This window comes from Athene noctua, chromosome 2 (genome assembly GCF_965140245.1).
Source record: "Athene noctua chromosome 2, bAthNoc1.hap1.1, whole genome shotgun sequence".
Lineage (NCBI taxonomy): Eukaryota > Metazoa > Chordata > Aves > Strigiformes > Strigidae > Athene > Athene noctua.
This window is the reverse complement of record NC_134038.1, coordinates 91,155,234-91,170,567: the sequence shown is the minus strand read 5'-3', so window position 1 is coordinate 91,170,567 and position 15,334 is coordinate 91,155,234. Positions and strand designations below refer to the sequence as shown.

The 15,334-nt window shown below is 34.6% G+C and overlaps 1 protein-coding gene across 6 annotated transcripts in view; it reads right to left on the bottom strand.

Moving 5' to 3' along the window:
- Nucleotides 1–15,334, bottom strand: part of RELCH (RAB11 binding and LisH domain, coiled-coil and HEAT repeat containing) — an 82,276-nt gene that overhangs the window by 52,693 nt on the left and 14,249 nt on the right. For 4 of the 6 annotated variants that reach the window (XM_074899562.1, XM_074899563.1, XM_074899565.1 and 1 more), the window contains exons 2-8: nucleotides 14,447–14,536; nucleotides 6,246–6,317; nucleotides 6,082–6,137; nucleotides 5,858–5,971; nucleotides 3,823–4,026; nucleotides 3,643–3,734; nucleotides 2,353–2,661 (exon numbers count right to left, since the gene is read on the bottom strand). In XM_074899562.1, the coding sequence (XP_074755663.1) occupies nucleotides 2,353–2,661; nucleotides 3,643–3,734; nucleotides 3,823–4,026; nucleotides 5,858–5,971; nucleotides 6,082–6,137; nucleotides 6,246–6,317; nucleotides 14,447–14,536 (937 nt within the window). The remainder of the gene's footprint in view (nucleotides 1–2,352; nucleotides 2,662–3,642; nucleotides 3,735–3,822; nucleotides 4,027–5,857; nucleotides 5,972–6,081; nucleotides 6,138–6,245; nucleotides 6,318–14,446; nucleotides 14,537–15,334) is intronic. The other 2 variants (XM_074899566.1, XM_074899569.1) reach the window with 1 other exon arrangement.

The following is a 15,334-nucleotide window of genomic DNA, read 5'->3' as shown; positions in this document are numbered from 1 at the left end:
CTATTCCATATAACACTGGGACAAAGGAGTCAATTTACTGAAAAAGTCAGGAATGACTACTATATACAGAAAACACCTTGTATTTAGTGCAAACTACCAAACACCTAAAATGAGTTGAATAAATACATGTGGCACAGTCTATTTAAACTGCTGCTAGTGCTTTCTCCTGCAATCTGTTAAATGGGGCATTTTTCCAATGATGGCCATGTCCTCATTTGCGGGCATGGAGGCACAGCTGCTCTGAGTGCAGTCACACAAAGCAGGCTCACTTGCTCTTCTATCCTCTCTTCCCATCTGGGCAAGATTTATGCCAAGAATTCACTCCCTAGCTACAGTAGCAACCATCTTGTCTTCGAGGATAGAGTCTTAGTTTTTAATATCTCTTAATATGTTCTGAATAGATTGTAGTAATTGTCTTCTACAAATAATCACACCTGGACTTAAATAAATATCCAGCACTTCTATCTGCTTCTCCCAGAGATCCCAAAATACTTAACAAATAATTTAATTATTAAAAATTTTACTGTATTATTACAAACCATATGCATAATCCAGGCAGAAATTTAGTGATATGGATCTATAAAACACTCTATCAAATACGGTTTCCTTTGACCCTTCATTGACATGTTAAACCCAAAACTCAGTACAAAAACAGCTACATATTACACATGCATTACTTATTTCTGCAGTGAACTGCATTTGAGGGGAGTTCTGAAGTTAACTCAATGGGGATTTCAAGGCTTTATTCAACTACTTTAAAAATCAATACATGTACAGTGATATTTAAGAGATCTGTGAGCGGCGAAACAAATTCTGTTTCTGTCATAAACTGCACTGGAGATTCTCATAGTTCCTTCTTCACCCACTGATCTCATTCTATTTTGATACCCATCTTCACTATCCCCAAACCCTCAATTCATGCACTTAATGCCTCTCCGCACTCCCAATTACTCTGAACAAAAAGAAACTTGCCACAAGCTACAGATGAAAGTAGGTAGACAAGTTTATAGCAATCAGTGTACAATAGGTGTAAGTTTTGATTATTACCTAGTCTATATATTCAGCTAAGATGTGAAATAAAAAAAGTAATCTGAAAAGCTGAAATGGAACCACTGCAAATTTTCCAGAAAAATCTAAGCCGAGTTTTACTTTCCTGTTCAACACTAGTATTTTCATTTAGAAGAGAGTCAATCTGTAGTAAGACTCTAAGGTACTGTATTCAGAAATCTTTCCTCTTGTTCAATTCTGAAGTTAAGATATCACTGAAAAAGCATCCCTGCCCCCGGGAACCAATGCAAGAAGTTTAGAAAATCCAGAGAAAACAGGATACCTTGGGTTTGCAAGAAAAGTTAATTATGAGCAGGGGTAGCAACTCTTTTTTTTTCTTCTTTTTCTTCTCACCCCCTGCAGCTTGTATTGATTTTCCATCTCCACAGAATATCACACATAGGTTTCTAATTGGTACTTTCAGATGGAAAATAATTCTAGAAACATATTACTGTATCAACACGATCAAAGGAACACTACGGGAACTGACAAAATACAAAGCAGAATGGCTACCTGCTCGACTAGGAATAGCAACAGGAAGTTCATAAGGTGAGCTACTTGGGCATCTCTGTCCACAATGGTAATTTCAGAAGTTGTACCTACCCTCATTAAGCTTGTGGTCTGTGTTACTCCTGATGGCTACACAGTGATTTATCTATTATTTAATGAACATGTTACTTCCCCTCTTCACTATAATGCTTAAAAAGACTATGTGGATTGAAGCAGCTTTCTCAAGAACACGCAGACACACAAATTCAGTCTCCATTTAATAACACATGAACGCCCTATTTTAAGTAAAAGAATCAGTTACCCAGTGAAAACTTGCCCCAAATTCAAAACTCAAAGCAGAATGTCATCAGGTACCCTTTCTGATACTCTAAGAGAGCGATACACATCTACATAGGAACTAAAAAAATTCCCAATCACTCTTCAAGCAGAAGAGATTTCATTATGAAATTTAAATTTAAAAGAGAATGGAAATACCCTGTCTTCCCATTTACCTTTTTGATTTTAGCTTTTTTATGTTGTACGGAACAGAACTGGTTTTAGAAACAAGTAGGAGGTGAAAAGAAACCCTTGAATTTAATACTAAAAATGTAGGTTTGTCAAATGTACTCCTTCCTAAAAAGATAAGGAACAAAATTAAGATATCAGCACTGTACCCTAAAGGTATGCTAAGTCTTCTATTTGCATTCAAAACACAAATTATCTATGAATTCTGCAGAGTTTTACTGTTAGAAAAATGTCTATCCACTTTAAGAAAATTTTCAATTAAAGCATTCCAGATTAAAATTTAACACTAACCTATTAGGTCTATCAAAGTGGACTGCAGTTTTAGTTGATGGAGCACAAGACGACAGTTTCTGTGTTTCTTTACAGGGCACAGAATTTAGTGTATCATCTTTAGAAGTCCTTGAATCCACTTCAGCTGATAAAGAAAGGCTTGTCTCCTCAGTGTTTCCATGTTTATTGTCATTCTCAGAGCTCTTGATATCCAAGTACCGTCCATTGTCCTCTGAGACTGTGAGAGGCACTTGTTTTAAAGAAGGATGGGACGCTACACCATAAACCGTTGACACAGCAAAATTCTCATTCTTGAGAAAATCTATTTCACTAAAAAAGGAAAAACAAGGAATGAAATATTTTTGTATTATATTTTCGTGATAAGGAATCATGCTGGAATCACAAGACTGAAGCATAGAAATACGGACAACATACTGAAGAACTCCCTCTTCAACTCCAGTATGTTAAAAAATTCCTTTAATGTCACACAAGCTGTTCAGATGAGCACTGGTTTAACAGAGTTCTTTAGTCAATAATTAGTAGTAGGAAAAATTTTGCACTCTGAGTGAATCAATGAAATAAGTGAATAACAATAGTGTTACCTGCTTCTGACTGAAATCTGAGCACTGAGACACAAATGATCACAAGACAAAACTATCTGGGTTGCAAAACTTAAATACTATAGTGGTGAATTAACATCTATTACCCCACCTGGCTTTGAAATGGTAACTATGCAAGTCCATAAAGCCACTTAAAAATTATGCACTTCCACATAAGTTGTATTGGTACATCTCTTAAAAGGAATGACATCTTACAGAATCATGTCTTGTCCAAACTTTTAAAGTCTCTTTTTTTGTTGCTGTTAAAGAAACTGTCATTTCTACTAGTCTTGCTTTGTAGAAGGAAAAACTGTGTTGAAATAAGTATTAAAACAAACATTTTTAACAGTGTTTGCAAGCTGTGCACACCACAGTACTAAGGAGTGGAATAAAGCTGACTAAGGAGAAAGTCTCACACAGAACACACAAGAACTGATTCTGTTTTCAAAGAAGTAAATGAAGAAGTTGCATTGAAAGAACAAAACTGATTACAAAATTAGATTATGTAGATAATAGAAAGGAAATAGTCAGTTTGAAGTCCATTCTTTTTTCTAAATCAAATACCACTTACTGAAAAGGAAAGACTGCCCTGCTCTAAAGAACTCCTAGTAATTTTGTAAGTCTAAGTTTTTATGTTTTCATACATGTGCTTAAAAAACATAGAGAAGTTACTAACATTTATCAGCAGCTGAGTAGATTGATAAGTACATACCTCTCAAGTCTTTGGATTTGTTCCATCAAAGACCATTTCTCACTGTTTAACACACTAATTTGATCTTCTAATTTTTGCACTATTAAACATTGCTAAACACAAGATAGAAAAAAAGTTTAGTACAATAAAGTTAAGCAGTATTGCAAACAGCTGAAACATTTCTTCTGTACAGTCTCTTACTTCTATTGGCTGTGGTGTTGTTTCAAATACAGGGATGCTCCCAAGTACAGGAGTAGCAGCGTCTAACTCATCATCTTCTACACCAACTGATACATCCACCACATCTCTTGCAGTAACATGATGGTTTCCAAAGTCACGATAGAGTTGTAACAGGTCAGGAGGTTTTGGAATGTTCAATCCTACATCATCCCAAAGTTCAAAATCCTTCAAAGGAATAAGAGAAACTAAAATGTACAATATTTTTTATTTTTGTTTCTCTTCCTCATTTGACTGCAGGTCATACAACAAAAAAATAACCACGTCAAGAATACTCTGTAGTAAAAGGAGATGAAAGTTTAAAACAAATATCGAAAAACAGAAGTAGAAAAAAAGATCCATTTCATGACCTAAAGCAGTTTCACCCTAAAGGCAGCTTAGGTAATGTACTAAAGAAAGGACCTCCCAAAAACATAGATTGCTGCTTTTTTTCTTCCTAGGACATGAACACTTCTTAAAATCAGATATAATGTTGATCAAATTCTAGCAGAAGCCAGTACAACTGATAGAAGGCTTCTACTGATAGGGGTATCGTTCTGTTTGTATCTCATTCACAAGTACAGCTGTAATTTTCCAGAAGCAGACAGTCGAATAGCTCCATAGGTGACTGACAGACAAGATGCCTATTCTCAGTGAAATCTGGACCCAACTGTATTAATTGTGTAGATGCATAAACAATACTGGGGCCTCCTGTCTTAAACCATCACTATATGTCCCGCCTTTTCCAGTGACATGTTACCATACTATTATTACAAGACTATTCTGTGCCTGTATATATAAATAAGCATGTGCACTGTTACACAAGAATTGTGATGTTCTCTTTAACAGCATTACATTTCAATTTTTTTTTTTCATTTTTTTTCCTACTGTTCACAATTTGCTACATACACCTATCTGAAGAAAGATTATTTTCTGAAAGAATAATGCAAATAATCTAGAAAAAAAAAAAGTGTTCTGTAAGTTAACTGTAGTATGTTTATGTTTACTTTTCAGAATTAATGACTTCCCTGGGTTTTTTTGCTAATTGTCTCACAACATAAAACATTTTCAGTTGACAACACATAAAAAAATCTATTATTTATCTTTTTTGGGGGCTGTATCCTCACAAGTACTTGTATGAAACCTAGCACTGTTAAATCCTAAGTGGATGATCCAAAAATTTTATTTAACAACCCATTTTCTTTACAGATTAGGACATGAATTGCAGAAAAAAAATGTAGGAGGGCTAGTTATACGTAGAACTGGTTGAAATTCAGTATTTAACATTGAATTCAATACTTAATTCTTCTGGCAACATACCAGAATTGGGTGTTGATGTTACCGGGTGTTTTGTTTACCCAGTAACAGCAGAATGTAATTAGAACCTTCCAAAAATATGAAGACATTTTTTCTATGAAATGCAAGTCAGAGTCATAAAACTGATCATCTTGAGAAAAATGCATCAAAGCACATGCTTTGTTTGGAAAAATCTAAGTTAACACCTCATTACAGAGAGCTTCTCCAAGACTGTATTCAATGTCACAGTATAGTCAAGTACACTCATGCAAATATATATGCCCAGGAGATGACAAACAATGAGTATATTGTACATCCTGTATAAATCAACTGAGTATGATTTAAGGAAAGTATTATGTTGAAAATTTTACATCATACAGATCCCTGAGTTCAACTGAAACGGTGTCCATCAGAACCCAGGAAAGTGTCTAAGTACACATAACTCACAGTATTTTAATTCTTGTTTTGCTTCCTTTCAAGAATGCAAGCATTCTGTCTCCTTCCTACAAATTTGGGAAAATACTCCTAAAACTGCTGCGTTTTCAAACTATGCTTTACATATGAAAATGCTAACTAACATGTTTTACTCTTAGAATACTCACATGTATGAAGTAAACTACATGCACAGGAAATATAATTTAAATTTATCTGAGTTTATTACAAGATCACAGCATGGAAAGCAGGCATGTAAAACAAAAAAAAAACCCCAACAAGAAAACTTTACCTGATCATGATTTTCATCTGAAAATGTTATTGATGTAAGCTTGTAACTATTCTTCAATAAAAATTCATTAACTAGGAAGTTTAGAGCTCTTTTCTCAAGAGGTCTTATTGGCTCCTGGAAAAAAAGAAAACAATAAACTACATCTTTGGTTCATCTTCCTTCCAACTGCAGAAGCATATCCATCTTAAAGTCCATGCAAAGCTCAGTTATCACCAGCCACCTACCTGAATTTCAGGACTTGATTTATAATTTTTTCGTTCCTGCAAAGGAACTTCATTTTCTGGGGAGGAAAAAAAAGTAACTAAATTTTACTCTTTCACATAGGATGAGCTCAGCTACTTCTACATTGTTCAAAGTAGAGACTTAAGAAAAGGTTTATGTACACCACCTGCAGCCTGAGTCAGGTTGGCTCGGAGGGCCTGTATGGTCTCCTTGGCTTTCCGTAGTTCAAACTCCAGGACTGGACAGGGATTTGGATTAAACACACAACAGGCATCCAACCAAGGCAAGGGAAACAAAAATAAAATATAAAAAGCAAGGATGGGTGTGAAAAAAAATATACAGTTTGTATTAAACAGAAAGCATGCAATCTTTATGGAACTTATGAACACATGCAGCAGAGTTGGTCTGAAAGCAAACTGGTGAACATTTTCCATAGTTTCACTGGCCTTAAATTAGCTAAATCAAAATTTCAAGCTGTCTGACAAGGACTCGCTGTAGGATTTTGGGGTTGTTTTGGTTTTGGGGTTTTTTTTGCTTGCTTTTAACTTTGCATATTACTGGGAAACACTTGTTAGTTCTTCCCCACTCTTACAATCAGCTGATACTGTCAATTGTTTTGTTTTCTTGGGGCAATGGGAGTATGTGATCAATCAAAGAACAGATCTAAATGAAGCAAATACATGCTGGCAGCAGAGGAAGCTGTCTCCATGTAGCAAAGCTTAAACCCTGGAGTGAATGTACTGTCCCATTGAGACTACTGATTTTTTTTTTTTAAATAAAAATATACACCGAAATTTTAATAGTTTAAGTGGCAGAACTTGAAACATAATTTATTTTACTACCAAGAATCTCATTTTAAATCTCTACTTTAAAATAATGGAGTTTTAGGAATACCCTAGAGTTGATTAAGATTTTTAATTTAGTTGGATACATTTAAGAGATGCACAAGACCAGAAAAAAAGGCAAAATACACAGATCTCCTGTAGTACTTAGAGAACCTTGAAACAAAACTGTCTTGGCTCCATTATTCTTAAAAGTTTCCAGTGATTCTAGACTATACAACACTTTCAGTGATCTACAGTCAGCTTTAGAGATTCAAAAATATGTAATCCTAGCTGCCGTTATCATCCACTCCACATCCTCACCCTCCTAGTCACCCTCCTCTCATGTTTCAATGTTTCTTCCAAAAAGGGCCAGCAGTACTTTGTTTCCAGTGGAATTTCATGTGTTTTGATGTTGGGGTCATACACATACCACGGCTTCAAATTTTAAAACCCTGTACCTCTGTAAAACAGTAAATGTTCTTTTCACAGCCATTTACAGTTAGAGCATTTAAGGGAGCCTATTCAACAAACTACCAGATAATTACACGCATTTATTAATTCTCAGATTAATCTAACCACTTATATTACACAGTTACCAGAAAATAATCTTGTACTCAACTAGAAGAGATGAGAACAAACCAGCTATCTTACTTAAGTCTTAAAACTATTCCAAACAGATTAGATTATCTAATGTTTACTTTATTCCCATGCAAAACTAAAAAAGCTGTAGCTGCTTTTAATAAGAAAAGATTAATGAGATTTTTAATTGTTGCCTGTCAATAATTTAACATGGAATTTTGAAATAATTTTAAGGACAATGCATGTCAGAAACACTGCATTGGCTTTTGCTTGCAAGTAATGCTACTGAAGACTGCAAATAAAACGGTTTCCTCCTTTGAACATCTGTTAATAAGAATCTTTTGATAATTAGCATGCATGGAAAAAAGATTCACTCAGTTTGCATTTATCCATAAAAACTGAAGGAGTAACTACAGTACACCACATTTGCTACATGAAAGTAACTTGTTTGATGCACAGAATTTTACTGCAGCAATACAAAAGCGCAACTGAGGATATAATGATTAAAATATGTAAAATCTCTCTAGTATTCAGCAATGCTGATCTGCAAATACTTCTGTGCAACAAAGTTAGAAAATGCTCTTGTAGTAAAGTATCTAATAATTTTAGCACTTCCTTGCATTTGAGTTACTAATTCACAGTTACGATACTAAGTTGTAAGCTACTAATTTGTAAGTTTTTGAAAATTGTAAAGAATTCAAATTAAGTAATTCTGATGGAAATAACTATGTGTTAACATTTTATTCTTGCAAAATATTTCCAAAGACCAGAACAGTTGCAGATCAGGAGTGCCCTGCACTAGAATGATAGAAATTAAAAAAAAAAAAAAAAAAAAAAAAAAAAAAAAAAAAAAAGGTTATAAAACCAACACAAACTAGAAAAACTCAGGAATCCCATTAAGGAAAATAGGAATAAGACATGTCTGAGGGCGTAGAAAGCCAAAAAACTCATGTCAGACAAACCCATGTCAGACGGCAAGAATTAATTTTTAGTGAACTGTCATGATGCTGAAAATTATTTGAAGCCATTAGGACTTTACCCATTCAAACTTAAAAGTAAATTACTCTGCTGCATGTTTCTCTGTATACAGTGGAAGATTCTAAACACAGTATATTTGAAAAGTTGTCACTTCACAGCATGTCACAACAGCCACAATTCTACTACAACACAGCACTGTCACAGTTGTAAGCTCATCTCCTAGTCTTACTAATGCCACCATACAAACCTTGATCCATCTAAGTCAGTCACAAATTTAGTTTTTATTTGAAGTTTGTTTTTAGTTTTTTAAATATAAGCATAAATATTTGTAAATATTTACAACATTTTCAATCAAATTTTAAATTATGATTAAAAGCTCTTTATTTCAGCAGCTATACCGAAATGTAATCTTCTGCCAAAGTATGTAAAAATTTTAAGCTCTGCATGTGTACTAATGAAATCAACACTGAAAATTCCCATTCCTTGATATGTCATTCTCTTAAATAAAAAGATGCAACTTCTAACCCCTTTCTTTGTAACCAATGTCAAGTACTGACTTTTAAAATAAATGACCTGATCTCTCTTTCCACCCCTCCTTCTCTTGTAAAGCTTACGTACCTTAGAGAAGTTAAGCCTTCAGAAGCATTGATAAAGCCAGCTAAAGTTTAACTTCAGGCTTGACTGAACTGACAACATGTACAGCTCATTCTAGTACTTGGAGTAAGGAGCTGACACTCCTCAAGACGATGCAATAAGAGTACTGCTGCAGACAGCCTAGGAAAAGTATGAACCAAATTGATTCTCCTCTACAACAGGAAAGCAGGGAATAGAAATTTAGAGCTCTGAGGTTGATTAATCTTCCTACAAGGAAAGGCCACTTCAGAAGAATCTCTTCTGCCTTAGGGGAGAAAACTCTTGCTTTTGCTTTTTATGAGGAACTAAAATCACTACACAGATATCAATCGGAAAAAAAAGTTAAACTTACTTAAAAAGCTGAATCTTTCAAGCAAGCAACTAACCATTAGACCAATATTTTCAGATTAGCAATTTTTAAATGTTTCAGTTTCCATGCAGCTAATCTAATACACTTTAAAAGGGAACTGCCTATCAAGAGTGGGTAGCTTGCCTGCTCAGCTTTGAAACTTTAAAATGAAGCTTTCTCAAGGATCTTACTCTATTCAGTCACATCTGTTAGTGACTTATAAGTTACTGAACCATAGCCTGAGAAGTTAGCTGTAAAGAACAACCTGCAATTTGGGATATTGAACAAGTTGAGAGCTATACGAACAGCAGTCTTGTCAGGCCAAGGCCAAAAAGTTGAAGAATTAACTAGTGCTTCTAAAAATTTTCATTACTTGTTTTTGTATAAGCAGTATTTTCCCGTTATACTAGAATTCTACATATGAATTATATTGTCAGACTTCTGCATATTTCATTATGAAGTACTTCAGACAACAGTAGAAAGGTAGTTTAATGTTGTGAAGCCACTATATAGCATTCTGGCATTTTCTTTTAGAAACAGTTCTTCTCTGAAGTATCAAGGGACCCTGTGCTTACCTAGCTTTCCTCAAATTTGGACACACTGTTACAAGTTCTGTTGTTTGTTTCTTAACTGTCATTTTCAATTCTTCCTCCTTGCAAAATAAATGTAGACCTCTAGATGTCCTAAATTATGCCCTCTAAAATATGTATGACATCCCAATACATTTGATAGATTGGTGCACACATTTTGAGTTAATCAGAAGAAATTTAAATTCTCTGACTGCAGTTAACACTGAAGCCACTATCACAATATACTTCAAGACCTGAGGTTTCCTAATTCCCCACTTCCATGATACAAGTTCTAAGAAGAAAATAAGTTACCATATTTACAGTGTAAAACACTTCAGGACCTGAACTGGAAAGTTTGTATGACAGCATGAGATATGCCTATTAAGCTACAAAAATTATGATCGCCGTGAGAGATCATGAACAAGGTTAACAGAGAACTTGTTACCATTCTAATAGTGGGAAGCCAACACTTGACTCAGCCTCATTAATGCCTTTAAACTAATGCGACAGGACCAGCTGCAGAGAGACTTGAACTACAACAGACTCATATTCAGGTCCAACCCTTGGAGACTATCAACCTGGAAGGAAATTAAGTAGCCTTACAAATGCTTAACAAGATTTAAGACAGGAAATGGGAAGACAAAACCGGACCCACTTCCAGGATGAATAAATTGAACACAGAATGTTAGCAAGCAATTGTATTACAGATGCTTTTTGTGTTTAGTTTTTGTTTTGGGTTTTTTTGGGTTTTAAGATTCTCCTCTGATTTTGACTGCACACAAGTAATAGTACTTACTAAAACGCAAACAAATAGGCTCTATAAAAAAGCAGAAACTGCAAACCTAAGTCTAGATAAATGAAATCCTCAAAAATAATCAAGTGGTTTTTCAACTCATCTCTTTCCTTCAAATGCTGACAGGGACAGTGTTTATTCTGCTAATCAGAGATACATAGTCTAGCCAGAAATCAATGTTAATGCACGGAGATCTAAGAACACAAACGAGAATTAATTTTATTATAACTGAAAATAGTAGTTGTCAAAGGCAGATTAGCAATACTAAATATTTTGAATTATGGAAAGTAGGGGGTTTAGATCACAAACAAACGTGTGCACACAGTCAGTTTAAGTTGTGGGAGAAGATTCAGATCCTTGGACTGAATGTCAGATGAACTATTTACACCAAATGTTGTGGGTATTTGACTTCAAGCTAGGCATACTCTTATTATACAGGAATTGAACGGGTTTTACATTTTCTGGTTGTTTTATGAAAATGAATATTTAGAGGAGGTTTACTAAGCCTAATAAATCCTTCAGTACCGACTTTATCCTAGCAGTAACTGTTTCAGCAATACATACATGGATTTAGATTCAAGACTTAACGAGTCTTAAAAGAACAGGTTGTTTCCGTCTAGCAAACTGCAGGCTCTAAGGATGCATATATTTTTTGAAACTCTTCACAGATTACAAATGTATTACCCAATTTGTTACAGAGCGCTCTATATTTATGTTAAGATCAAGTAGAAAAGGAAGAAAATTGCAGTTAGTTTTGTCATGCTCATTCACATCCTGGCTGGCTTTTGTAACCTGCATCCTCTCAGTCAAGCTGCCTATAACATCATAGAAGAGACTCACTTAGTTTCCTTCGATCAGATTTCCCAAGAGACAAGTTCACACACAGTCTTCAAAACATGTTTCTTTCTAGGCCAAATTTTGATTCTAATGACAGATGAAATGAACTGGGCTAACAGATTTAAAATACTGAAATCCATTTCAAACAAAAGTCTTCATAGTTATTTCCAGGAATTTTTGGATTGGTAAAATTAAAAAAATATGGCAGCTAAGTCTAACACCATCCACAATGGCAAAACAGAAATATGATGGCTTTGGGTGGTATACATGCACACTTTTTGATTCAATGCTTTTTAACTTTGTTGTGATATAAAACTATTCATAACTGATCATGTTATAACTTCAGTTTTAAAGTTCTTCTGATTCAGGACCAGCTTCTTTTAGTTACAGATGTGCATTTATTTCCTATCCTTCATTTGACATTTGACTAGGGAAATTGATATGGAAATCATGTGTACTGTCCAAACAGTAAAAACCAAAGATAACTGCATGAGAAAGGCATTTATAAAAAGAAACTGTACAAACCTCACTTGGAGAACTATCAAAAGAAAAATATGACTATCAGATCATGGCCTCAAGCTTTCAAAACAGATTACAATTTTAGCTCCTAAGCATCAAAGCTCTTCACTGAGAAGAAAGAATATGTGAAGAAATAAGCGGGATGGATTTCCAGTTATGTTTCAAAGTGCATTTGCAGCTAAGAACTGCTTCAAAAGCACAAGTTATAAACCAGAGTTTGTTCAAAAAAGGAACTGGATATGAAAAATTTTTGAAACATCTACTGACATTATTTTTTATGTGCAGATTAAATACCAGTTTTCTGAATTTTATTGCTCAGGTAGATGGTTTTAAACAGAATTGAAGCAAAATATTTTAAGCAATTACTACTGAAACAGAATTTTAAATATAAATAGGGTATTTTGGAAAACTTAAAGTCTTTACAAACATCCAGAAATAATATCCAGTCCTGCTTTGTTCAAGTTCTTACATTACTTTTTACCAACTCTTCAAAAAACCTCTCTAAAGGAATGCAGAAACTTAATATAAATATCCTGCCATATAATTTGCTTGTCTGTTACGTATGACAGTGGTCCATTAATATACTGTACTCTTCAAAAATCTATCCATTTTATGATGCACTTAATTAAATTTAATATTAGGATGTGTTCATTTCATACTGGAAGTAATCAGTATTTTGTTAATGTTCTGTCAGAGGATTAATGGATCTACCGGATGTCAATTCTGACTGGTCTAGACTGTCTATAAGCATCTCTAATCCAATTCAGTTACTAAAGACAACTCCAAGCAAAGATCAAACTAGTTCTCTCAGTAATACTATTTACAAGAAATATTGACTAGAAACAGGAAAAAAACTACAAAGATGATGAAAAAATTAAGTATTTGGAATTTGCTTGTTTCTTCCATGTATTCCAGGACACAATTTAGAAGTACTTAGGTTCCTTAAACACACTTTGTTTAGAAGATTAGCTGTGTATTTACAACTATTGTCTCCTTGAAACTGACTATGTATATTGAAAAAGACAGATAATAAGAATCTGGAAGTTTCCATACAAATCAAAGAACAGTAAGCACCTACAGTTTCAGACCAGAGCACCAAAAAACCCTAATTTGATTCATGTTCAATGAATTGAATCCAGTCCTTTACCTCAGAAACACTGGCTGGATAAGAAAAATGCAATTTTCCCAACACTTCTGTTTCTTCTCTCTGGGTCGATACTGTTTGCCATTTCAGAGTGACAGAGAGGAAATATCAGAATCAAGATCCCTTACAGAACTGTTTCAACAGCCTTTTCTTTGCTTAAGAATGTGACAATGTTTCTGCTAGGATGAAGCATGGTGGTTAAGAGCAGAGACAACAGTGTGGACCAAAGACATAGCAGCTTGCATCATTTTAGGTTTCATAAAGCTAAACAATGTGAACAAAGGTCAGCATGGACAACCTTCATGTGCTCATGATATTGAACAGTATTAATCAGCAAGAAGTAAACATAATTCTGGAGCAGATTCTAGAGAGCTTTTATGGTTCCTTTATAGAAGTTCTGAATAACCTTATCTGAAAAAAGCCTGGATTATAGAATCATGGCTGACGTGCAAAAGAGATTATTATAATAATTTCTAATATAATAGAAAAGCAGCCTCTGCGTTTGGTGAGCTAATCATAAATCCTGAAATGCCACAGGCTCCTAAGTTGAGAACAACTGTAAGAGGCAAAAACCCCTACCACTTCTTTGAAAGAACCTTATAAAATCAAGAAATTAAATGAGAAGAAAAGCGCTACAATTAAGATTTGTAGCAAAGATGATTTATGGAACTGAGAAAATGCCAAATTTGCTCGGGGTTTGGTAATGCTTCTTTGACCTACACATAAGATATACTTAAGAGATGACTCACTACAGATCTTTGTATCAGAAAGCTATCACCATGTAGTACTCTGTGACTACTACATAGAATATTTTAGCGTATGTTTCAGCTAAACAGCAGTCATCAGTAGGCAATATCAAGATACTGTTCTATTGTCAAAAACTGGGCACAATTTTCAAGTATACTGCTTGGTTCCACCTTGGTGATATCTGGAATCATACAGAAGTACACCTGCCTGAATATTTATAGTAATTATAGTAGAAATGTCTGAAACATGATTATATCATTAAGTGCCTAGTTAAACCACAATAGTGAAGTCCTGCCATCTTCATGAATGTTCATTTAAATATACTTATGCTAGAAACAACCAGTCAAATGGTAAACTTAGCATTCTATGATTCCTAAATCATACAAAACACTTACCTGCTACTCTTTCATCTGTTTCCCTATTGCCATCATCAGAGTATCTTGCAAAATCTAAGGAATCAAGAGTACTGATGCTTCCGGCACGATCTTAAAGGAAAGAAAAAAATAAAGAAAAATTAGAAAAAATTCTGAAGAGTTGACTGGCTTTCATGGAGAAAGTCAAAACATCTTCTCAATTCAGAAATTATAAATCAAAGACCAAGTAAGTGTTCTGCAAGGCTGAAATTTTACTGCATTTTCTAAAAGTAAAGAGTATGTCAGTAAATTGGAAAAAAAACCCCCAACCAAACAAAAAAACAAACCAGCATTACAGCAAGTGCATAACAGACAGTGCAAAAAATTCAGCCTTGCTCCCCCTCAAAAGGCAGCGTTTCTACCCTGTCCACAGCAGATGAGGAACAGTGCAGCGTAGTGCTTCCCCTTTTCTGCAAGAGCCAGGGACCTTTGCTTGGACATACAGGTGAGCATAGACACGAAACCAGATACAAACAGTTCTGCAATAATTTTCAAGCAGTTCTGTTCCCATGTTATGGAAACCTGTAACTGTACCAAATACACTACTTCCCTTCCCCTTATTTAGTATTTGAAGGCATGCTAACATGACCAAATACATTTCTGCATATCTCCTGATCTAGCCACTAACTTCAGTACATGCCCATTTAATACAACATTTACTACAGAATGCATTACCTAGCAAAATTAAAGCAAAGCAAGAACAGTTCATGCTATCACAGATGTGATATTCACACTCTAGAATTAAATTGTTAATCAAAAAGCCATTCAAGAAATTCAGCAACCAGCATGTTTTGATCTGACCTTGACATTTTTCATTTCAAGGGGAGGAAAAAAAAAAAAAAAGGCAATTTTGATAATTTCAAGTCTGTT